The sequence below is a fragment of the Acomys minous genome (genome assembly GCF_964271855.1).
Source record: "Acomys minous genome assembly, chromosome: 3".
Taxonomy (NCBI): Eukaryota; Metazoa; Chordata; class Mammalia; order Rodentia; family Muridae; genus Acomys; species Acomys minous.
Window position 1 is genome coordinate 17,549,890 of NC_140485.1, and position 23,717 is coordinate 17,573,606.

General features: G+C 50.8%; 1 protein-coding gene across 4 annotated transcripts in view; it reads right to left on the reverse strand.

The window, feature by feature from the left end:
• Positions 1-484: 484 nt before the first annotated feature.
• The window catches only part of SMOX (spermine oxidase), a 33,482-nt gene continuing 10,249 nt past the window's right edge, over positions 485-23,717 (reverse strand). Inside the window, exons 2-8 of one of the 4 annotated variants that reach the window (XM_084774964.1) lie at positions 14,297-14,530; positions 9,352-9,578; positions 5,294-5,467; positions 4,932-5,166; positions 3,329-3,489; positions 1,305-1,394; positions 485-889 (exon numbers count right to left, since the gene is read on the reverse strand). In XM_084774964.1, coding sequence (XP_084631090.1) covers positions 752-889; positions 1,305-1,394; positions 3,329-3,489; positions 4,932-5,166; positions 5,294-5,467; positions 9,352-9,578; positions 14,297-14,504 — 1,233 coding nt within the window. In that variant the 5' untranslated portion in view covers positions 14,505-14,530 and the 3' untranslated portion in view covers positions 485-751. Of the gene's footprint in view, positions 890-1,304; positions 1,395-3,328; positions 3,490-4,406; positions 5,167-5,293; positions 5,468-9,351; positions 9,579-14,296; positions 14,531-23,717 lie in introns of all 4 variants that reach the window. The other 3 variants (XM_084774961.1, XM_084774963.1, XM_084774962.1) reach the window with 3 other exon arrangements.

Genomic DNA, 23,717 nt, shown 5'->3' on the forward strand with positions numbered 1-23,717 from the left:
GAAGTAAAGGCAGCTTCCCACAAAGGAACCTGCACTAGAAAGAAAGCAGCTGGTGGTGACCAAAGGAGGGCCCACAGTATGCTTAAAGTTCCCTTATGGATGGCATCCAACACATGTCATTAGTTTAAAGCCTAAATCAGACTCACTGCCCTGTGGCCAGGAATGAATTCATCAGACCCTAGTATGGAGCCACAATTCCATAGAATTCACCTTCATTCCACACAGCCTACCTGCCATCCAACCAAGCTGCAGGAAAGGCAAGTGGGAAGAACCAGACCCATGCTAAGGAAGTGGGCACTGGGCAGGAAGAAGTACATATCGGGGGTCTCACCGATCGGACATAACCTGAAAGGTTAAAAGGACATCTTCAATAACCCTAAAGACCTTCCCTTTTAGGAGCACAGCCACAGCTCCTTGTACCGACCCCTAGTCAGAGATGTGATTAAACAAACACACACAGAGGCTGTAAACTGAGGACAGAAGCTAAGGAGCATGGGATTATTTTATTATCCCAAAATGCAAAGTATTGAAGGCACTTGCAATAACATGGAGGAAGGAGGGAAGCAGGAAGCAGACTCCCACCTGGCCATTACCCAGCCTGGAGAAAAAGAAAGGCCAGCCCAGTGTCCGCTACAGAGGTTAGGTTCCATTCTACAGACAATTAGGAAATAAGAGTACACGGGCAAAGGACAGGACCAGCAATCACGAGTTAGTGGTTCTTTAAGGAACACATTTGGCAGTGAGGACACCCTCAGGGCCCCTGCTGGAAGAGGTCTCGGTACATCTCGATGAGACGGGCGGCCTCACGCTGGCCAGAGAGCAGAGCACCATGGGTGGTGGAGTAGTACTTGCGGTGTGTGGCCTCACCGGAGAACAGCACCTGCATGGGCTAAGTAGGAGGAAGGGGCAGTGAGGGTGGAGAAGCAGCAGTGGCAGCAGGCTCCCTGTCTGCCCTGGAACCCCTATTCCTACAAGGCAGATGCAGGCGAGTAGGACACAGGTGTTTTTGTTTCTAAGAGATGAAGCGTCACCCACCCACCCACCCGACCACCTTCCTATTCCGTCCCCATACACCCACACCTCAGTTCCTTCTGTCCCACAGTTGTTGTTACAAGTGCTGGCTCTATGGTCCCAAAGGCTCCATACCCTAGCCCATCTAAGCCTTTATTTTCCTGTCAGGCAAATAGATTTATACCACCTGCTTCAGAGGCCATCTGTGAAGAGTAAATGAAACTACACATGTAATTAAGCACTTAGAATATGGACGACCGTAAACAATAAAGTTAGGTGGTAATTTAACAAACCTTTATGGAGCCCCTACTAGGGTCCAGGGACTGTTCTGGGCACTTGGATGATAAAAGTTGAGCAGGCTGCTGCTTTGTGGAGCTTCCATGCTGGTGGGGAAGCCAGACACGAAACCCAGTTACTAAACAGTGTTGTTTGTGATGGTGGGTGTTTGGGTGAGCTGCTCGAAGCCCAGAAAAGAGGTTCAGTGTCTGGGAAAACCCACAAAGCTTCCTGGAGCACAGGACCTTTGCACTGCTTCTCAAAGGATGCTGAGTGAGTAAACAGGCCAGAGGGAGAAATCACCACACCTGAAGACAGTGAGATATCTGGTCTAGCCAGCGCTCAATCTCAAGAAAGCAGGTGTCTTGGTGAGATGGAGGCTGGTTCGGTTTCTCGCATACCAAACTCATGTGTGGACTTTCTCCAGGGCTGAGTCAACCAAGCCTAGACTAAGTACATGCATGCCTAGCCAACTCCCGAGTGAGCTGCACCCACTAAGAAAAGAGCTAGGAGAGGTGGGTAAACAGAAGGATGTGCTGTGGCCCAGCACAAGCTGTCCACTCTGACACTCACTGCTCTCCTCCCTCCTTAAGCAAGCCCTGGTTCTTTTGTGTCTGTGTGTCTGTCTGTCTGTCTGTCTGTCTGTCTGTCCGTCTGTGTTGAGACATCAAAACTATGTAGCCTGGCTGGCCTGGAACTCACAGAGCTCCACCTGCCTCTGCCTCCCAAGGGCGGCGGGATTGAAAGTGTGCACCACCATTCCCAGCTCAAGTCCTAGTTCTTAATTGGTCCCAAAGTCATTCAAAATGATAAAAAATGACATGGCTCAGCCTCTCTGTCAGCAACGTGTAATCATGTGACTACATTCTGGCCGATTAAGCTTTCAAGTGTACTGCTGTCTCAGCTCCAAGGAATCCCCTTTCTGATTCATGTCCTTTTTCTATGCTGTCAAGGGCATAAAGGTCACTGTTCTTGCAGGCCTCTTGGACCACAAGGTGACTGCTGACCATGAAAGCCAGGAGCTAATGATATTTGGCTCTCTCACTATCCTTCAAAAAGAAGCTCTCTCTAAGCATAGCTACACAAACACTTTCACTGACAGAAATCTCCTTCATCAATAACTCCAAAGAATTACTCTAAATATAATCGTTACATTTTAACATTTAATGTATTCACACTTAGTAAACAAAATTTACTATGGTGGCGTATTTCTGTCTATCTGTTGGGGGGGGGGGGTCACATGTGCGCCATCATGTTATAGGGAAACCAGAGCAACTTGCAGCAGTCAGTCCTCTCCTTCTGTCTTTTCTGTGGGTTCTAGGGATTGAACTCAGGTCAGTCATCAAGCTCAAGGCAGTGAACTCCCCTGCACGCCAAGCCACCTTGCTGGCCTTGAGGCCTTGAGTTTGAGGCTCACCTCAAACTATGCGGCCAAGGATGACTTTGAACTTCTGATCCTTCTCCTGTACCTCTCCAGTGCTAGAATTACAGTTGTGCACCACTAAGTGGGGTTTCTGGGGGTGCTGGGGAATCATACCCAGGGCTTTAGACATGACAGGCAAGTACTCTACCAGATACAACCGCAGTCCCTCAAATTTACTCTCTAACACATACTGAGGAAATAACTGTATTGCTGTCCAACAGCCCATCTGCACTGCATAACCCAATGTGGGAACCACTGGGCACATGTGGCTTTTGAACTTGAAATGTAAGTGATGCAACCAAGGGACTAAAACTTTAACTTATTAATTTAAATCCTATTTAATTAATTCAGTCTAACTGTGGCTGGAGTCGTACTGTCCAGCCCAGCAACCAATGATTCACACTCCAGAGGCTCAAGAAAATATTTTCTATAGGATTCTACTTTTTTTTTTTCTTCCAGATGTTAAGCATTGCCTTGTTTTCTCTTTCCCTATGAGAACCACCCCCATCACTCCTCATTATGGCACCGTTAGTGAACACTACCCTGACCCTCCCCCAGACCAGACACATGCAAAACGCCCCCTCCAAGGCTTCTCCTCACCATTCACGGTCCACTCACCGCTGTTTTGGAGCTCTCTGTATAGGGCAGGGGCTTGGCCAGCTTCTCCACGTCTGCCCCACTCGAGCCCACCTGTGTGTATGAATAGGAACCCCGGAAATATGGGTTGCTGCCCCAGGCTGAGCGCAGGATTCGCCTAGGTTTTGGTATATTGGGGTTCCCTGTTGGGAAGTCAGAAGAACCAAGACAAGGGAGCATAAGAAATGGCTATATATGGAAGGCACCCCCAACACAGACAATCCTCCTACCTCCTAAGCTCCAGGACAATCGAGCGGCCAGGAGGCAGGCATTAAAAACGGGGAGAAATGAGGGTAGCTAGGCTCAAGATGTACTGCCACTCATCGCGTCCCAGTGGCCCCCCAGAAAACAAACAGTACATCTCTCAAGACCTCAGTCTCCCTACTTTAAAGTATTACTGGAGGTGGGAAGGTGCCTCAGTGGGAAATCTCATGGTCAGCACTCGTGAGGTCCTGGGGTTGATTCGTGGCAGCATTTAAAACAATTTCAGAGAATCATGTTTCCTTTTCTAATATCACGGGCTCCTGGGAAGTTCTCCTGCGACAGTCATCAAAAAACACCCAACTAAAAGAGTCAAAGATGCTCTTGGTATGCGTATGCTTGTAGTCCCACCACTCAGAAGGCTAAGGTAGGAGAATCTTGAGTTCAAAGCACATAGGTGCAACCCAGTGAGTTCCAGGCCAACCTAGGCTATACAACGAAACCCTATCTTTAAAATTAATCAATTAATTAATTCACTCTATCAGAGTAGAACAATTCTCCCTCTGAGTAAGATGCTATGCAACAGGAAATGGCCAGCCATGGTGCTGGTAGGTGACACTTGAGTCCTTTTCACCATGAAGCCCTTAGCATAAAGGGCCATCATTTTGAGTCACTCAAACTCCAAAAATGGGACGGTCAGTGACTGAGGAGACAGAGGCTAAACATGGTTCCCTGCAGTGGCTCTCCCAGTAGGCACATGCCACCTCAGTGCCACAGTCTGGAAGAGGTAGAGCTCCTACAGACCTAGGCGTTGAGAAAGCAGCCAGGCCCCAGTGAGCAGCGCGGACACAGGGCCCACCTGTGAACTGCCGAAGCATCTCTGTGCAGATCTCAGCCACGGCCTCATCATCGCACCTCTCCATGACAAGAGCCTCCTCCCCACAGATCCAGCCACTCAGCACGTGGCCATAGCGCTCTGGCGGGTAAAGAACGTCGAAGCCACAGATCTTGCGGTACCAGAGCTCAGGTGGGTAGGTGAGGGTGCAGCTCTCAGCTTCATCCTCCCACACGAACTGTAGGCTGTTGCACTCAGGGCCCCAAAAGGGCTCCTCGAATTCAAGGAAGATCTTGTCGGTGGTACCGATGCCCAGGCGGTGAATGGCAGCCACCTTCTCCGTGGGCAGGCATGGCCTAAAGAAACTGCTGTACTGCCTCTTGAGGACGCCCAGCGAAACGGTCACAATCACATGGTCTGCTGGGATCACCTCACAATCCTCGCACTCCACGACCACCGGCCACTGCTCCTCCTTGTCCCACCTTCCCTGCTGGGGACTCTCTCCACTCTGGCCACCCTCCCCAGTGTCGTGATTGTGGTCACCCTCACCACAGGGCTCGATCTCAGGGCCTCTGGGGCGAGCTGAGGCCTGGTCCCAGTGGATGCAACGGACGGGTTTCCCCAGCTGGATGACATGCGGGGGAATGCCCTCAGCTAGTAGCTCCACAACCCTCATGAAGCCAGAGGGGATGATGTGATGGGCGCCAGGGATCTCCGTCCACTCTCCAAAGGCGCTCAGGGACACCTCATCTATGCTGTGAGAACTGCTCTCACAGCTCTCCACCTGTGGGAAGACCCAGAGAGAAGCCTGGTGAGGCAGGGCTAGCTCCGAGCAGCATGGCACTTTGGACCCAGACTCCCCCAGAATTGGTCTTTTCCACTCTGGCATCTATACTCCACAGCAAAGATACCTTCAGGTACTGCTGGATCATGGCGAGCTTCAGGCGCTTGGTGGCCTCTGTGTCATCAGGGTCATCCCTGATGCGATTGCGCACCTTCTCCCGGGTGAACACCCCGACGCTGTTCTGACTCTCAGCATTGACTGGTTTACCATGCCGGAAGAACTCCTGGGTCAAGTTATAGACCTGCCAGAGAGACCCCAGGACACTGAGCACTCTTACCACCCTCCACAGGAAGCAGAGGGTGCAACTGGAAAGCCACCTGTACCCACATGTCCCTGGTGCAACTGTGGCTTCTGCAGGACCCTGCCCTAGTCAGCAGCTCCTTAACTCCAAGCCTGTAAGAGAGGTACCTTCCACCTAAAGCTTTCTTAGCGAGCCCTTCCTAGTACAAACTGCTAACATATGAGACCTGTAGAATCCTCTTTGTGGGCTCTGCACATGTCTGCAAGGGCCCCTACTCCCCTGGAAAACTTGATCTGCACACAGTCACCTTTTCCAAGAACCAGATGCAGAAAGCTCATCCCCTGTAGACATCCTCCTTGTACTACTCAGACAAAAAAAAAAAAAAAAGACCCTTCATTTGGTCCGAAGTGCATGGAAGAAGAGAGAAGGGAACAACACAGAAGAGAGAGCATCATTTCTGAGAGGCCGAGTAGGCCAAGAGACAGAAACTATTTAGCAGGTACTATTTAGCCAAAACATCAACCCACTCCTTACCAACAGTAAGCATCAGACCCTTAAACAGGGTCCTTCTGCCTCCCCTGCCAGCCTGTCCCATAACCCTCCCATCCCCCATGAACACTGAACAAGTCTACTCCAAGACAGGCCCCAACTTTCTCACTCAGCATGCATTTGTGGGCTCCACACGGAAGATGTACTGAACAAGAGAAGGTCAGGAGCCTTGCCCACACTCAGGTTGATGAGACAATCTAAGAGGATTTCTACATGATACATTGTAACAAGAAAGAACCCAAGAATGCGAGGTCACCTCAACAAGCCTGACTCGAAATTGGGAAATAGCAACAGTAGCAAAGAGAGGGAGAATAAAGGGTTATAAGAATTGCACAAAGACGGAGGGGGAGGCATTCAAGAAACTTGAAATGGGTTGATTTGGTAGAGACCATTGTAAGAAATGAATGGCCTTGGGAAGGTAGGTAGACACCAGAGCAGAAAGGCCTACAGTGGCGTGATCCCCACCCACTGCTGTCACTTCCGGGACTGTAGCAGAGGACTTCTTAGCCATTCGCCTGTGGCCAGGCACAGTAGTGGTCATCTCTCTCCTTAAAGATAGTCTGAATTTGGCCAGCATGCATTCACGGGAAAGATGTCTCTACAAGAGACAGGCGCGCACAGTAAAGATGCCTCTGCAGCATAAGTCACAGCGAAGAACAGGAGTGAAACTATTCGCCTGTCCTGCCTGCAATCACAGGAGGCTGGGTGGTCAGCAGTAGCTGGAGCCTCAGAAAACTCTTCCTGCAGGATCATTGCCAAGAACTCAACCTGGGGACTCTCCCTCTCCTCCCTGGTCTTCCCCTAAAAGATAAGCAACATGGTGACTCATATTTTAGCTCCTGGTCACTGAAGACCATAGAGGCCGGCTGAGGAGTAACAAATGTAGCCATCATCAACTAGGATGTAAGTTGGATCTTCTTAAGTGGATCTTCTTAAGTACTTTTCATTGGGACTGCAATCCTTGTAACAGTGGGAAGTAGGTGCAATCATGTTCCTTTTACAGATGAGAAAATTGGGGGTCCGAAAGGTCCTATACCTTAAGTGCTCAACATTCTGTGTCTAAGGCTGGCGATATAGCTCAATGGGGCAGCACTTGCCCAGCACAGCCAAGACCCTGGGCTCAATCCACTGCACTGAGGAAAAACAAACAAAACAGGGCGGAGAAGATGGCTCAATGGGTAAAGTACTTATAGCTCAGGCATGCGGCCCTGAGTTCACATCCCCAACACAGACCTGCAAACCCAGCCCTGAGAGGCTGAAGTCAGGCAGATCCAAAGGCTTCACCCACCAGTTGTTCCAGCTGAAACAGTGAGCTCCAAACTCACTGAGAGACTCTGTCTCAAATGTTAAGGTAGAGGACAACAGAGGAAGATACCCAACAAGGTTGACATCTGACCTAAACACACACACACACACACACACACACACACACACACACGTGCATGAGTGCTCACACACATACACATGCACACACACATATGCACTCATGCACACACATGCACACACACACACATACATATGCACACACACGTGCACTCATGCACACACACATATGCACTCATGCACACACATGCGCGCATGCACACACGTGCACACACACACACACACACACACACACACACACTCATGATAAAATGCATCCCTAGATGGCCCTTCAGAGCCTTCTTTGTTGGAAACACTCACTAGACAGCTACTCTCAGCCATGGTTTTACCCGGCTTCTTAGAATGGTCACCAGAATTGACTAAAGGCCACAGAAGGAAATCCTGACCTGTATTTCTGCCTTCAGAACCTGCAGCTTGACAACCACCTTGTCCATTTTATTTTCCACAGCCCTGGCTCTTGGCTTGCAAAAAAAAGTGAAACTGACCAACAGGAAACAGAACAAAGCATGGCCACTGAGGCTCATTCTCAGGAAATATCCACACAGCCAGGCATGGTGGCACACATATATAATCCAAGTACTAGGAAAGTGGGAAAAAAAATCAGGACTTCAAGGCCATCCTTGAAATGTAAGCAAATGTAAGGCCAGGCTGAGCTATATGAGACCTAAAATAAAAACATACTGCCAGGCGTGGTAGCCCAGGCCTTTAATCCCAGCACTCGGGAGGCAGAGGCAGGGGGATTGCTGTGACTTTGAGGCCAGCCTGGTCTACAAAGTGAGTCTAGGACAGCCAAGGCTACACAGAGAAACCCTGTCTTGAAAAAACAAAACCCAAAAAACCATAAGTACTCATGCTTAAAGACTTACAATAGCTAAGAGTCAGCGTGCAGGCCAGTAAAGTCTACTTGGAAGAAGGCAGGTTATTGTCTGATCATTAGTAAGTCTACCCTTCGTATGTGAGTGAAAATCTACTGCATTCACGTACCTTGTCGGTACATACACACAGAACAGAATGTACACATCCTCCATGCACCAAAAACCTCACACAGTGAGAGACTGACAAGTGTACACTAAGGACTTCGTGGTCTATTTACTGACCTGGTGTGAGGCCATGACCACAAGAAAACAAGACCTGTTCTTTACCTGACTTCTCTAGTGCAATCCACAGCACTACTGCGAGACACTAAAGACACTCATAAGTTTTTCTGCCTGGATGTTTTGATGATGTACAGTATTGCTACTTCTATCTAAATGGATTGTGATGCTAACCAATGTAGTAAGAGTAATAAATACTCTGAGGCTGGACACTAATACAGTAACCACTAGATGCCTGTAGCAATTTGGAATTTAATATTAGTTCCTGCACAGTTTCACTAGCTACATTTCAACTACTCAAAACCCACGAGTAGCTAGAAACTATACTGGATGGTGCAGATCTGAAACATCCCCATCAGTAAAGAAGGTTCTCCTGAACAATGCTGGTTACATGTGATTCCAAAGATATTATTAGAATTCTAATAGATGTTATTTGAATTAAAATAACCATCAGGGGATTGAGATCAATGCACAAAAGTCAGCTCTATTGCTATATACCAGGAACAGCTAGAAAATGCATTTTCAAAAGGTTGAGTATTAGCTGGGCACAGCGGCACACACCTTTAATACCAGCCCTTGGGGAGGCAGAAGCAGGAGGATCGCTGTGAGTTTGAGGCCAGCCTGATCTACAAAGTGAGTCCATGATAGCCAAGGCTACACAAAGAAACCCAGTCTCAAAAAAAAAAAGTTGAGTATTCATTTTTTTAAAATAAATTATAGTGACAACAATTGTTACAACCCAAACACCTAGTAAAGTCTAACCAATGGCATTCAAGGCCTTTTTGAGAAACTCCATCAGTGTCTCGCCCAGCTCAGCAGCCCCACTGCATCCCCACATTGTCCCGACATTCTGCTTACCTCGTTGTATAAATCGCTGAATTCCTCAACCACATCCTTGGGGATTCGGCGGCCGCGGTTGGTGAGGTAGCAGGCCACGCCATTCTTGGAATAGTGGCTGATGCGGCCCACACTGCGCTCCCCATCTGTTGTCTCTTCCAAAAGGCCATTGGCTTCTGCTAGTTGATAGACAGGATTCCCATGGGACCCATGGATCCAGGTGGCTCCCAGCTCAAAGGTGGCGTGTCCTGGTGGTGACAACAACAGGCCCTTAGAGAGGCAGAGGTTTCCTCAGAGAGGGACAGTATGGCTTCCCCTCCTTCTCTAAGAGGACCCCAACCACAAATTCTCAACAGGGCAGCAAGGGGGTTCGGAGCTCTCTCTGAGGAACAGCCAAAGCCTACAGAGGAACGTCACCTGACATCAGAGGCGACGACCAGTGGGGAAAGCGCTGGCCAGAGTGGCTCTGGCACGTGCCCCAGCATCACCTCAGGCCATCAGTTTTTTCCTTTTCTAGTTTCACCTTCTTCTAAGGCAACACTACACACAAGACCCCTACTCCCGCCCACTCAGGAGGAATCCTGGGGATATCCCTGACATTATTCCTTCTCCTTAGTCCCCCCATGGCTCTAGGGTCCAACACTTCTAGGACAGAAAGGAGGATGACTCCCATTCAGAACACTTTCCCAGGACTTAATCCCGATCTCCAGGGAACATTGGGCCCTGAGATCCCTCCACACAGTGGGGCAGACCCCAAGACTCTGTCTAGGAGTTGAGGGAGCACTCCTGAGTAAGATGTAAGGGGCCTCAGAATCCGCCCTACCTCCTCACCCCAGCCAAGGCAACAGGTCTGAGGTAAGCTGCCTCTGTCCTGAGCCTCAGTTTCTTCTTCAGATGCCATAGGGCTGAGCTGTGAAGCAGCTTTCCCTGCCTGGCTTCTAGAGAGGTGAAAAAATAGTGTAGAGAGCACAGAAAAACTGTGTGTGTGTGTGTGTGTGTGTGTGTGTGTGTGTGTGTGTGTGTGTGTTTTCTGTTTTCCAGGCCAGGCTCAAGCTCTGTATGGTGAATTTCCTGTCAAGTTCACAATAATTTCCTCTACCCTTGTGCACATGCCCTTTGACAAAATGGCTATGCATGCCTCCCACTGAGAGGCAGGGTCTACCCCTTGAATTTGGGATAAACTTGTGACTTGCTCTGATTAGCAAAATGTGGTTAAAAAAAATTATTTGTGGCTTCAGGGTCAAGGCCTCAGGAGGGATGGCTTAGTTCATCCTTCTACTGTGGTGATTAAACACCATGACAGTAAGCAACTTGTCGGGGGTGGGAGGGTGGGGGGGTGGGGGGGAGAGTTTGTTTCAGCATACAGTTCCAATTCACAGTCCATCACGGAGGAAAGTCAGGTATAGACTATCAAACAGGGCAGAAACCTGGAGGCAGGAGATGATGCAGAGGCAGCAGAAAGATGCTGCTTACTGGCTTGTGTGCTCAGCCTGTTCTCTTATAGAACCTAGGACCACCAGCCCAGGGAATGGGACCACCTGCAGAGAACTGAGCCCTTCCATACCAGTCATCAATCAGTAAGATGCACCACAGGCTTGCCCACAGGCCAATTTGGTGGGAGGTAGTTTCAAAATTAAGGTTCCTGCTTCCAAAATGACTCCAGATTGTGTGTCAAGTTGACATAAAACTAGCTAACACAGGGGGCCCCACGGCTTCTACCCTCACCCGCTAAAAGTCACAATGATGAAGAAAAAAACAAAACAAAACAGGCTCACCTTGCTAGGAACATGAACCCAGATCAAAGCCCATACTCCCTTCCAGACAAGAGGGTAAAGCCACCTTAGAGGTCCTAACAAACAGCAGTGACATTTCCAAATGACATGCAGGGATGGAGGCAAAGCCAGCAAAAGGCTCACCTGCCCGAGTCCTGCCCACACATCCAACCCACAGATTCTGAGTAAATAAACAGGTGTCATAAGCTATTATATCTGAGGTGGCTTTTTTGGCAGCAATATCTGTCTAGCACTGTCTAGAGACAGCAATACCGCCCCTCACGCTCAAGAACTGGACAGGCACTCCTTATTTGCATGCCTTCCCTTTCTTGGGATATTTCTAATTAAACCACCAGTTACTAAATATAGGCCCGAAATATGAATTGCCTAAAACAGAGAAGACACAACCTCATGCTGCAGCCAGCAAGAAAAGAATTGCCTGGCATTTCAGAAAGGGGCAGGCATGCACAGGCCCCCCTGTGTAGGAAAAGGCCTCGAAACCTGAAAGTCCAGCAGCGCCTTGCCTACAGGAGCAGCCTGCTGACTACTGAGGGAACCTCTAGAGCCTCAGGCTTGGATGTCCCCGTACTTTGAGCTCCCGACAGGAGCAGTGATATTACTGTTGTTGTTGTTGTTGTTGTTGTTGTTGTTGTTGTTGTTAACAACTTAGTTTGTTTTTAGGCAATTCCACACGTAATACAGTACCAATCACTCTCTCCACACCCAAAACCCCTCCCTCACATTCATGGCTATTCATTTTGTTTTGTGACCCACGGATTAACCAGGACTCTCTTGTCCGACCATGGGTTCAGAGCTAACTGTTGGAGGCTGGTGGGCTCAGCAGTGGGATGACCGAACACAGGAGTCTCACTCTCCCACAGTCTACTAATAATAGCCAATAGTTGAGAGGTAAAGGGGGAAACAGCAATTTGAGAAGGACCTGAACCCTCTCCCTGGCACAGCAGACAGGCTCCAAGGCACACAGAAACTAGGCAGGTCAAAAGCAAGGGGACGTCTTTCCTGTCTCTAGATGTTCCTCAAGCGTGAGAAGAGGTGAGGAGCAAGGTCAGGTTAAGGTTTGCTGGGAGTTGGGAGGACCAGAATAAGGTCATCTCCAAGGATGTCCCCCCCCCACCCTGCCCCCCCCCCCACTCACCCTCCATCTCTGCCGCCTCTGTTCTTACAGACGGCTCCAGGTACCACTTCATGCCTCCTCACCTCAGAGCCTCTGGCTCTGAACCTCGGCTCTCACTATGGACAGGTACATGGCCACCATCTACACACTGGGCTCTGAGGCCTGCCTGTCTGCATGCGCGGACTCCCGCCCAGCATGCGCTCACCAGTCTTCCCATTTCTCATCCCACACACCCTGTTTCCTCCTTCTCTGCCCGTCAAGCTTTCCAGCTGGTCCTCTGCCCCCCTGTGCCTTCCCTGCATGGTCTCAGTTGTCAGCCACCTCAGGGGACTGGACCACTTGTGTCCCCGTCTTCTGTTTCTATGAGCTTCTGAATAGCTCATCAAGCCCAGAGAATCATAAACGGGAATGCTCTTCCCTGAGGCTCCCACCCAGCCAATCAGCAGCGGGCTGGGGCCCCCTGGCTGCCCCAGCTTTATTGAGAACTTTGGATGGCACTTTCATTCTCACGGCCAAGAAACAGCCAAGTCTGTGCCTGAAAAGTAGATATAAGGCCTCTTATGTGCCTTGCAGGAATGGTTCTAAGGAAAGACTCTTAATGTGCTCAACAGCTCTACGAGAAGAGAAGGCGTGAGTGTGCCTTTGGTGTCCACTGAGTCCCATCCTAACCATCTATCAAAGCAAGTACGCTCTGTGAGGCAAATACAAAATCTCCTAGAGGTGTGACTGTGGTGGCTCACACCTGCTTTTTCAGTACTTGGGAGGTGGAGAATTGGAGTTTCAAGGCTCGCCTGGCCTGACAATGGACACCCTGCCTCAAAACAGAAGACAAAGCTGGGAGTCGGCTTAGTTGGCAAAGCGCTTGCCACAAACACATGAGGACATCAGTTAGATCCACAAAACTTCCTACGAAAAACCCAGGCACGGTGGTGCACACCTGCGACTGACAGAAGCAGGAGGAACTTGAGAGAGCTTACTGGCCAGCCAGCCTGGCGGGAAAATGTAGTCGCAGGTTCAGTGAGAGACAGAGACCCTGCCTCAAAAAGATAAGGTGGGAAGCAATTGAGGGCGATGCCCGGTGTCGATCTCTAGCCTCTGAACACACACACACACACACACACACACACACACACACACACCCCTATAATCTAGAGGGTCCACGTCACTCACATACTCCAGGTTCATGTGTGTGGTCTCACCAGATCATCTTCCGGTTTCTAACCCACTACTGGCCAAAACACCCTGACAGGCTGTGTCTGTGGAGGCCCCAGTCTCTGCTCCATCTCAGGAAGCATCCCTACACTCTACAACCCGGACAAAATCTTCCCACCCCAGGGGCACGTCTCTTTTCTGGCTGATTTTTCCAGGGTCTTCATTTGCAACCTCGACAGATGTTCTTTACAGACAATCCCAAGACCTACATGTCACCCACAAAGAAGCCTAAATTCCCCCTTCCACCTTAATAACCTGAGTTCCTCTTGCCTGGACCTCAGTCGTGACATAATAATTCATACTAAAAAAAATAATTCAAAACTTATACAACACTCCCTCCTGTGACATTAGAAATGGCCCCCATAGTTCTAATAGTCTATAGATAGTCAGACAGTCTGACTCTGGGTATATCTTCCCCAACAAACACTGTCAACCTTTCTTTTTTTTTTAACATATATATATTTTTTACTTTATGCACATTGGTATTCTGCCTGCATGTGTGCCTGTGGGAGGGTGTCAGATCCCCTAGAAGTGGAATTACAGACAGTTGTGAGCTGCCATGTGGTTGCTGAGAACTGAACCCAGGTCCTTCGAAAGAGCCACCAGTGCTCTTAACCGCTGAGCCGTCTCCTCAACACCCACAACCCCAACTCTTATACTAAGCCAGCATTCTCCAGAAACGGGATGTCGGTGCAATCTGGAAAATGCCCACATTTGATCTGTACGATCAAACACTTATCCCAAGGAAAGATTAAATCAGTAAGACTTCAGGCAGGACCCTGGGGTCGGGGGGGGGGGGGGGGGAGAATGTATCCCAGAGAAGTAGCCAGGCCTAAGGGGTGCTTACCAAGTCTCACGCTCTGCACACGGCCCCCGATGTGGCTGGAAGCCTCAAGCACGGTGACATCCGTGAAGCCCTGCTCCAGAAGTGCTCTAGCTGCAGCTAGGCCAGCCAGGCCAGCGCCGATCACCACGACACGAGGCTGTCCCCTTCTCCGTAAGCCACGACTGAGAGGGTCATCCGCACTGTCGCCACTGGATTCACAACTTTGCATACCGTCCGTACTCGCCTTCTAGGAGCCTGCGACAAGAGAAGGGGGTCAGGGTCAGCTCACCTGACCCGAGAAACAGTCCCTGGTCCCTGCTAGCTGGAGAGAAGAGACACCCTCCCCCCCCCCAAAAAAATGCAGAAAGGAAGACAGGAAGGGGCACAGAGAGCCAGGGAGGGAGACTTTTTTAGGGCCTACCAACAGCCAAGAGGTAGAATCCACCAATCCTGCCCTCAAATCTCTTAAGCTTTGCCTGCCCCCTGCCCACAGGTCCTAAAGTAGAGACAAGAAACAACCTGAGAACAAATGGCCAAAAGGCCAAAGCCAGGAGACTAACATTGACGCTTTGTTCAACTCAGATTGGCTGTTCTTTGTGCCAACTCCAGGGTGCTCACACAGACATCGGGATATTCACACACACCCGGGGTACTTGCACAGGCCCCAGAACACTCGCACCAGCCCAGGACACCTGTACACACGGCACAGGCCCCAGAACACTCGCACCAGCCCAGGACACCTGTACACACGGCACAGGCCCCAGAACGCTCGCACCAGCCCAGGACACCTGTACACATGGCGCTGGGCTCTGTCCCCATCTCTCACCTGACTCTTCCCTAGTGTCCTGTGTCCCCCTTGTGCTTTCCTTCTCTCTGTCTTCCAAGACAGTGAGGTGGCAGTGTGGTGGGAAAGACAAAAAGCCTTCGACTCCCCCACTCCTCCAGAAAGTGCTAGTGTCTGGCAACCCTTGCTATTCTGGTAGGTCCCTTCCCCATCCACACGGTCCCCAAGTCACCACAAAACAGCAATGAACCCAGGAAACAGTGGACTGTGATGACCTGTGGCACCAGGGACCAGACATCAAATTGACAGTTACACTCTGCCAGCTTGCTTAAGAGACGCCAGACTTGGGCAGCTGGTAATGGCAGGGCGAGGAGGCGGCCCAAGGCTGGGATATGCTGTGCCTCTATTCCCAGGATGCCCGGGATACTTGGGAACTCAGCTTATATCCTATCCCTTGCGTCCCCTGGCTCGAGCAACTCACAAGTCCAGTTGTCTTGGCTAAGGTTTGAGTAGCAGACGCCGCAGAATTTAATAGCACCAGGACCCAGCAAGGGTTTGCTGGGAAGCTGCTGGACCACAACCAGGAAGCAAATAAAAACCTGTCACCCACACCCTTAAAGCCATCAGGACCTTTCCCAGATACAAATTTCCCAGGAATGTATAGCTTTATCATACCGACCAAATCCTGGAACAATCAAAAAGCCCGCCAATAAGAACAGTATGCATGGCCTAAGCATGCAGTGAGCTCGTCCCATGAAATACTGGGCAGCGACAGAAGCAAGCCTCTGTGTTCCCGACAGCACAGATGCGCCTGCAGACATGAGGCTGAGCCAGTAGCCAGACACCCAGCAGCACACACTGTACTGCTCCATTTACATAGAGTTCAAGGAGAGGTAAACAATCTGTTGAGGACGAAGATTAGAGGAAATAGGAAGTGAGTGAGAAGGGCAGAAGGGAACGAATCTACCTTGATCTGAATGGAAGTTACACAGCATGTCCACTTCCAGCTGAGGTTTCCATTTCCCTTAGGACAGTGTCTTTTGTTTTTGTTTTTTTTTTTTTTCTAAATATGTTCTAGCAAAGAGGCTGCCTCTCCCCAACTTATCCCATGTGATACCTGGGCCTAGTCAGAAATGCTTCCTCCCTTACTGCACCTAGCAGCTCCTAGGCTCAAACTGGCCAAGACAGGGTAGAACATGTTTCCCAGACTGCAGGCAGGTGGCGCTCGAGGCCCATAATCCCTCCCAGGCAACCCCAGCTTTGCCAGAGGAGGAGGCCACCAGTAGATGAGGGTAGGGCTTTCCTGCCTCCTCCTCCGCTACCCTCTTCCCCTTCTCGGTCCCCAGCCTCCAGGGAACATGCCAAGCAAGGCTGTCTGGTGTCTCTCCCTCCCTTCCCCTCCGCTCTTGCCCAGGTTCCTGCAAACTAAATTTAGAGGTGAGGATGTGGCGAACTGCACGCGCTGGCAGGGTCAGTGGCGATGCCACCGGAAGTCGGCCAGCCACCGCTGCGACAAGCTAGTAAACACACGGAGGGCTGCGTCAGCTGTAATGATGCCAGGGTGCCCAGGCACCGGGTAAGACCTGACACCGCTGCGTGCTCCAACCCATACTCTGGAACAAGAGTGGGGATTCCCCTTTACAGCACCCCTGCCCCCAGGGACACCCCGACAGCCTCACTTTTGCAATAAAGGAGTGAGAAAGCGGTGGTGTTTGTAAGGCTTAGTTAGGAGTGGGGCCAGGCCTCAAGATGTTGCTGTGTAGAGCAGGGGTTAACAGGGATTGATCTGGAGTTCCCACACTTACTGTGGCCACACCCACCTGAAATTCCAGTACCGGGAAGGCTAAAAGCAGGAAGATCATGAGGTTCAAGCTAGCCTGGGCTATATGACAATACATTATCTAAAAAAGAAAGAAAAAAATGGGGGGGGGGAGTCCTGCTTATCACAGGATCCCTACCTAAGGCGCTCTCTCTAAAAGCTAGGATGGCTGGCCCTCACTATACTGCTGTGACAGCAAATAAGGCTGTCCCAAGACTGTCAGCTTTTAAGGACCTCACATACAAAGGAACAGGTGCTGTAGGTATCTGGAACGGACTATGGGCCACCTTAAAGATGGCTACAGAAAAGAACCCTCCACTCCCAACACCAACTCTCAGAGACCTTGGGTATCAGAGGAAGCATCACGGGAGGAGCAGGACCCTGTGGGGCCCCAGCCACCCACCTTCACAGCTAACCCCACAGCCCCGGTCTTCCATAAGCCTCGCCCCAAACCTGCTCCATCCACCCTTGTTGTTCACTAGAAGCCAGAGGCACCACACGCACAGCCACAAAGGGCAGAGGGATGTGAGCCATGGCCTCTTACTGCCCTCAGGCCCAAGTGTAAAATGAGAGAAGACACATTCAGAAAGCCTGTTGTGCCAGGCTCGACGGATCTTTGCTGCTGCTGGTGTTTCTTCTTGTCGTTGCTATTGTTGTTGTTTATAATTTTCCCCCCTTTGGGTTTTTGGTTTTTTTGTTTTGTTTTGTTTTTGAGGGAGGGAGGAAACTGTCTTATTGAGGAAGAAGAATTTAAATGGTCCTTGGTGCACGCCTGTCCCTCTTTTGCCTTCATCTGTATGCACAGGAGAAACAGAACGCCCTGTACTTGCCCACAGATAAAGGAATGAAGGAAAAGTGCTGGCTCAGCCAGGCGGTGAGGGAAGAGGAGGGGAGCTGAGGGAGACACAGAACAATAGACACTTGCCTTCTTGCTCTGGCCTCCATGGTAAATTGGGGGGTGGTGGGGGGCAGTTCTAGGGCTTCCTGCCCAGCATCCATGTCCCCAAGCAGGCCAAGCCCCAAAAGAGCTTCAAGAAATCAGGTCAGCCACAGCATGAATGGCTGCCTTAAAAAAAAAAAATACTCCCACTGCCTCCTGACACCACTTTCCCAGCCAGTCACGGGCCATGGCTTCCCACTGTCTTCACCACCTCCTCCCTGACCCTGCTGAGCCACAACTGAGCTGAGGTGGCACACAACTTCCTATACTCATCGACAGCCCCAGGGTCAAGGCTGTGGGTGTCCTTAGCCCCAGGGTCAAGGCTGTGGGTGTCCTTAGCAGAAGATCCCCTTTAGCCATTGGACCAAGCCATGTCATTCCTACAGCCCAAACACTGCCTCCTCTACCCACAGTGCCCTCGGGGACCATCCAGCTGCCTCTCTCTGAACCTCACCTGTACCCAGTCCCAATCGCCACCCTCTAGACCAGGGGTTCTCAGCCTTCCTAATGCTGCAACCCTTTAATAGAGTTCCTCATGTTCTGGTGACCTCCCAACCATAAAATTATTTCATTGCTACTTCATAACTGCAATGTGGCTACTGTTATGAATCGTAATGTAAATATCTGTGTTTTCCATGGTCTTAGGTGATGCCCATGAAAAGGCTGTTTGACCCAAAGGGGTTGCAACCCACAGATTGAGAACCACTGCTCTAAAGGATAACTGTGGCTAGGCCTCATTAATATGATCAGAATACAGCACAGCAACTCATTGAGCATGTACTCCATACCAAACATGGGAAAACCCTAAGTCCTCCAGCTGTACTGACCTCAACTCTCACAATATACTCCCCACTACACGCAACATAAACCCCTAATTCTGCCAAGGCCTTGGGCTTACCCCCAACCACCTAATAGCCCAAAGGAAGCATTTTCCTTGCCATACATCAAAGAAGAAGCTGCCTCTGGGTTCTAACCTGAACAGTCCTCTAGGGACTTAAAGAGCTGTGCCACCATTTCCCAAGGCAGCAGTGGACTTGTAGCCCCCACATACTGGCTCTTAAGTACACTAGCTACCACGTGGCTCCCAGAACACAGGTGTCTCACTAGGGATCTATTACTGCCTACTGTCTCAGGACTGAGGCTGCAGCCTCCCTGTCACTGAGCAAGGTTGGATTCCAGGCTGGACTGGTAATTCTCTGGCCAGTGAGCATGGCCACAGCCTGAGAGATACCACTCTGCAGCTTGGCAGCCCAACCAGCACAGACAGACACCCCTTCCTCAGCATTGGGGCCACCTTTGACTCCCCCACTCATCCACAGGTCACTGTGCTCCCCAAATGTGGTTACTACCTCAAATACAACCAGCAACCACCTCCCACACCTTTTGAAGAGACAAAATATTTTAAGCGTCCTGGACCCTCTGAGCGTGAGCTACTCCATCAGGTGCCTGAGGTGCTGCTCTTAGCTCAGCTCATCCCAGTCTGGATTTCCTCATCCGCTGCCTGCAGAAGAGTGAGGCGTCAAGGTCACCAGCCCCCTCCACACAGTGCAGGACTATACTAGCAGAAGCATTCCTTCCAACCAGCACCCTCCTAAACCCCCAAACCCTATGCTTGCTCATGAGAGACCTATCCAGGCAGCCCTCAGCTGCAGGGGACAGAGTACCTGCACCGTCCTCAAGCAGCCCTGTGGAAGTCATGACTCTCACAACAGTGGGCCAGGCAGTAGCCAGCTTTATCTTCCCTATAGAGACACTCTTTCCAGCTTCTAGGAGGAGGGAGGGGGGCATAAAGGAAGCCGGGCTGGTCTAGGGGAACATCTTTGGGCCGCCTGGCAGGTCTGCAGAGGGATCTGGAGTCTTGAAACCCCCTAGACAATGCAATTATTCTTCTAAGGTAAAAAGAAAGAAAAAGAAAGAAAGAAAGAAAGAAAGAAAGAAAGAAAGAAAGAAAGAAAAAGAAGAAGAAGAAGAAACACTCCCAGAAATCCCACAGCAGCTGCCTTGCTGTGCTGGCAAACAAAGGGGCTCTGTGTCTGTACAAGGCTCCTCCCACCCTCCAGTCCCGGGGCAGGGCGCCCCAGCCTCCCAGCCAGACCCTTCCCAGCCTTCTCAGGCCACAGTGAGGACAAGGCACTGCACAAGCAAACCAGAAGGGCCAGGCCAATGGACAGAGACAGAGACGTAAACAGTGGGCAGAACAGGGCAGTCCAGCTTAGTATCCTGCTTGCTTCCTCAGTAACCCTGGGCCAGGGCCTGCCTTTCTCTAGGCCCCATTTGGCCTACACTTCTGAACTCACCCCAAAAATATCATACATGCTCCCAGCTCCTGGGGGGGGGGTGTCACATGTCTCAGCCCCACCTGACACCCTAAGCTGCTGCCAGTCTTCAGGTTTCTCGTGGGGGCACAGGAAAGGAGCTCTGAGTACTATCTCACAAAGAGAAGGTGAACATGGAAGGTCCCCAAAGAATCATTACAGAGGTTGGAATCACCCTCCAAGAGCCCAGAGCTCCACTGCATGTAAAGGAACACAGAACTCTGAGCTAAGAACCCAGCCCTGCATCAGCCTTGGCCCCAGCGCAAACAGGATCTTGACCTTGGTGTCAGTCAAACACCCACAACTTGACGCCCAGCCCAATCCTGACAGAGGCTGAGCCCCTCAACCCTGACTCTGCCTGGCCATCCTACCCAGATTCCACTGGCATGAGACAACTCCAGGTTCACAACAGGGAAACAGAGGCGCCTCATTTCACAGACCAGCAGCCCTGATAGCAAGCAAGGCCCCAGCTTCCTCCTGGTGCCTGGCTTCTCTCCAAGCACAGAGCCTTTGTTAGGCATCTCTCTTCCATCAAAATGTAGTTCTGAGTGGGACAACGTTAAAACCCTTCTTGTAAACCTGATTCGGGGAAAATGGGGTGGGGGAAGTAGGAAGGGGGACAGGCACCCCTGGCAGCCCTTGGCTGGCATTGGAGGAGACAGAATGAACACATCTCCCTCGTGGAAGTAGTGGGCAGGAGTGAGTGGTGCACTGAGAGAGGTGAGCGCCCTGGGCCAGACTCAATTTCCTGCTACACTGCAAAGCAGAACAGACATGAAGTGCTTTTAGAGCTCCCTGCATGGGCAGGCCCAATAGGGAGCCTGTCTGGGGCATCGCCAAGAAAAGATAGCTCTCGCTCACAGTCTCCCCACATCACAGCTTGTCATGTATGTTCTAAGATATGGTCATCAGCTTTTCAGTATTAGTAATCTGAATTTCCACCCCTTACTGGATGATGAGTGACAGATTAGGTGGCTTTTGCTTTTTGTTAACTTGTCACAAACTAGAGCTATCTGTAAATAGGACCCTCACCTGAGAAAATGCCCCCGTCAGATTACCTGTGGGCAAGTACATAAGGCATTTTTGTGATTATTATTAATGATGTAGGGGGCCCAGTCTATCATGAATGGTGCCACCCCTAGGCAGGTGGTCCTGGAGTCTATAAGAAAGCAAGGCTAGCCGCGCGGTGGTGGTGCACGCCTTTGATCCCAGCACTTGGGAGGCAGAGGCAAGTGGATCTCCCTGAGTTTGAGGCCAGCCTGGACTACAGAGGGAGTTCCAGGACAGCCAGAGCTGTTATACAGAGAAGCCCTGTCTCGAAACAAACAAACAAACAAGAAAGCAAGGCTGAGCAAGCCATGGGGGAACAAGCAGCACCCCTCATGGCCTCTGCATCAGCTCCTGCCTCCAGGCCCTGCCTTAGGTTCCATCTGTGGACTGTGACTCAGGACACATACACCAAATGAACCTTTTCTTCCCCAAGTGAGTTTTTGGGTCAGTGTTTTACCTCAGCAACAGAAACCTAAGACAGGTGTCCTCATCAGTAAAAATCGGTTGTGTGACAGTGCGTGCAGAGGCCTAGAGCAGAGCACATAGCAGCGACAGTTCTTTATTCTTCCACAGGACCCCACTTGGACATAGTGGGAGCCACCACAGAGAAGACTGAACCAGGTGAGAAGACGTAGATGGAGCTTCAAGAGCTAAAGGTCACAGACCCTCCTCTCACATTAAGTAATTTCAAAGCAGGAACTGTGAAGCCTGATAGAGCTGCCCACCCCACAAAGCTATTCCTGTTGTCTTATGGTAAGGGAGGAGGAACACACACACATCAGGAGAGCAGAGTCAGCCCGTATCCCACCAGCTGCAGCTGCTTAGACCAACCACCAGGCAAGAGTTGGTGAGTGCAGGCTTCCAAGAGGCCCCTCCTGGTACTCACGCCCTGCCCTAGCCTCTCCTCTTCAGCTGATCTGTGTAGCTAAGAGGATATTGAGAAATGATGGAATGTGACATCCAAAACTGGGTTATAAAAGACACGGTGGCCATGCCGTCTTGCCAGCAGGAGTGACCCACCATGGATGCAGCCCCTCCAGGCCCAGAGCCCTCAGATGCCTGTAGCCTCCTGGGAGATCCTGAGCAAGAGGCACCCAGCTCAACTGCATCCTTAATCCTGACATACAGGAGAACTATAGGTAAAGAGTTTGATATTTTGGGGGTTTTCGGGGGGTTAGGGGGGACTCGAGACAGTGTTTCTCTGTGTAGTAGCCCTGGCTGACCTGGAACTCTCTTTGTAGACCAGGCTGGCCTATGAACTCACAGAGATCACACCTGCCTCTGCCTCCCAAGTGCTGGGATTAAAGGCATGCACCACTATGCCTGCCTCAAAGACTTTGCTGTTTTAAAACTACTAGCTTTGAGATAGTTTGTTGCCCCACCCACACCCTGCCTTGCCTTCCCACTGGACAACAGGATGCCCCGTGGGCAGCATCTCCATCCCTAACCTCCAAAGAGAAGAGGTCATACCGTCACCCAAACAACAGTGTGCAGGTGTCACAGTCTCCACAGGTAGTACCCCTGTGGATGTGGAGTCTGGATGGACACAGGACGTGTGGGTGGGACGTGGTTTCTTACTAAAGCACACAGGCATTCTAGGCCTGGTCTGGGCAGATCTGAAGAGAAGTTGCACAGAAGTCTGAGAGAAAACAGTTGAGCCAGAGCCAGGTAGTAGGGACAAACCTTTTATTCATTGAGCAGGTTTTAATGAGCGCTACTCTGTGGCATCCCTGGGCACCAAGAAGACAGAAAACAAAAACAAAAACAAAAACAAAACTAGAGCTGCTCCCTTAAGAACCTGACAGGTCAAAGTTAAACAAGGGCCACAAAGAAAGAAGTCAGGGTGGAGGGACCAGGAAAGGCACTGACACAGAGGAAGTGAGAATGCTGTGCGGACCTCCCGGAACTTACTGAGAGGCAGGGTGTGCAGCCGAGGCAAGGCAGACCAGCATGACTCGGGTGACCAGTCATGACAGTGCTGGGATGAGCCCAGAGGAGGACTTTGCCATCTAGCTGACTCTTTTACCCCTTGTGATAACACTCGGAGGTTAAGAAACATCAAAACCTACCCAAGGCCAAGGACCTGATGCAGGCCCCACAGGTTGAGGGGTGACGCCTGGGCTCTGGATCCTGAGCCCTGTTCTCCTGCCAGGGTCATCACCAGAGATGGGCAAGCCTCTACAGGTTCCAGCCCCTAGCATGCATGCACGCATGCACGTATACACACACACACACCACAGCAGAACTACACTGGGCATCACCTGCACTGACTAGGCACCACCTACATCCAGAGGCAAATACACCCAGCATCACCTGCAGCCACAGGCCAAACCCACCCAGGATGTGAGTCACCCATGCTCAGGGCTGGATGCAACAGAGAGCTAGCTACCTTGGTGGATGTTGAAAGATGGACACTTAGGACCTGTAGCCTGGCAGGCGAAGGGATGGCTTCCCACGGTGTCCTACCCTCTCCCTTCCCACACACTGGCCATGGCGCTGGGGCGAAGGAGACCGGCACAGACAGCACTTCCTGC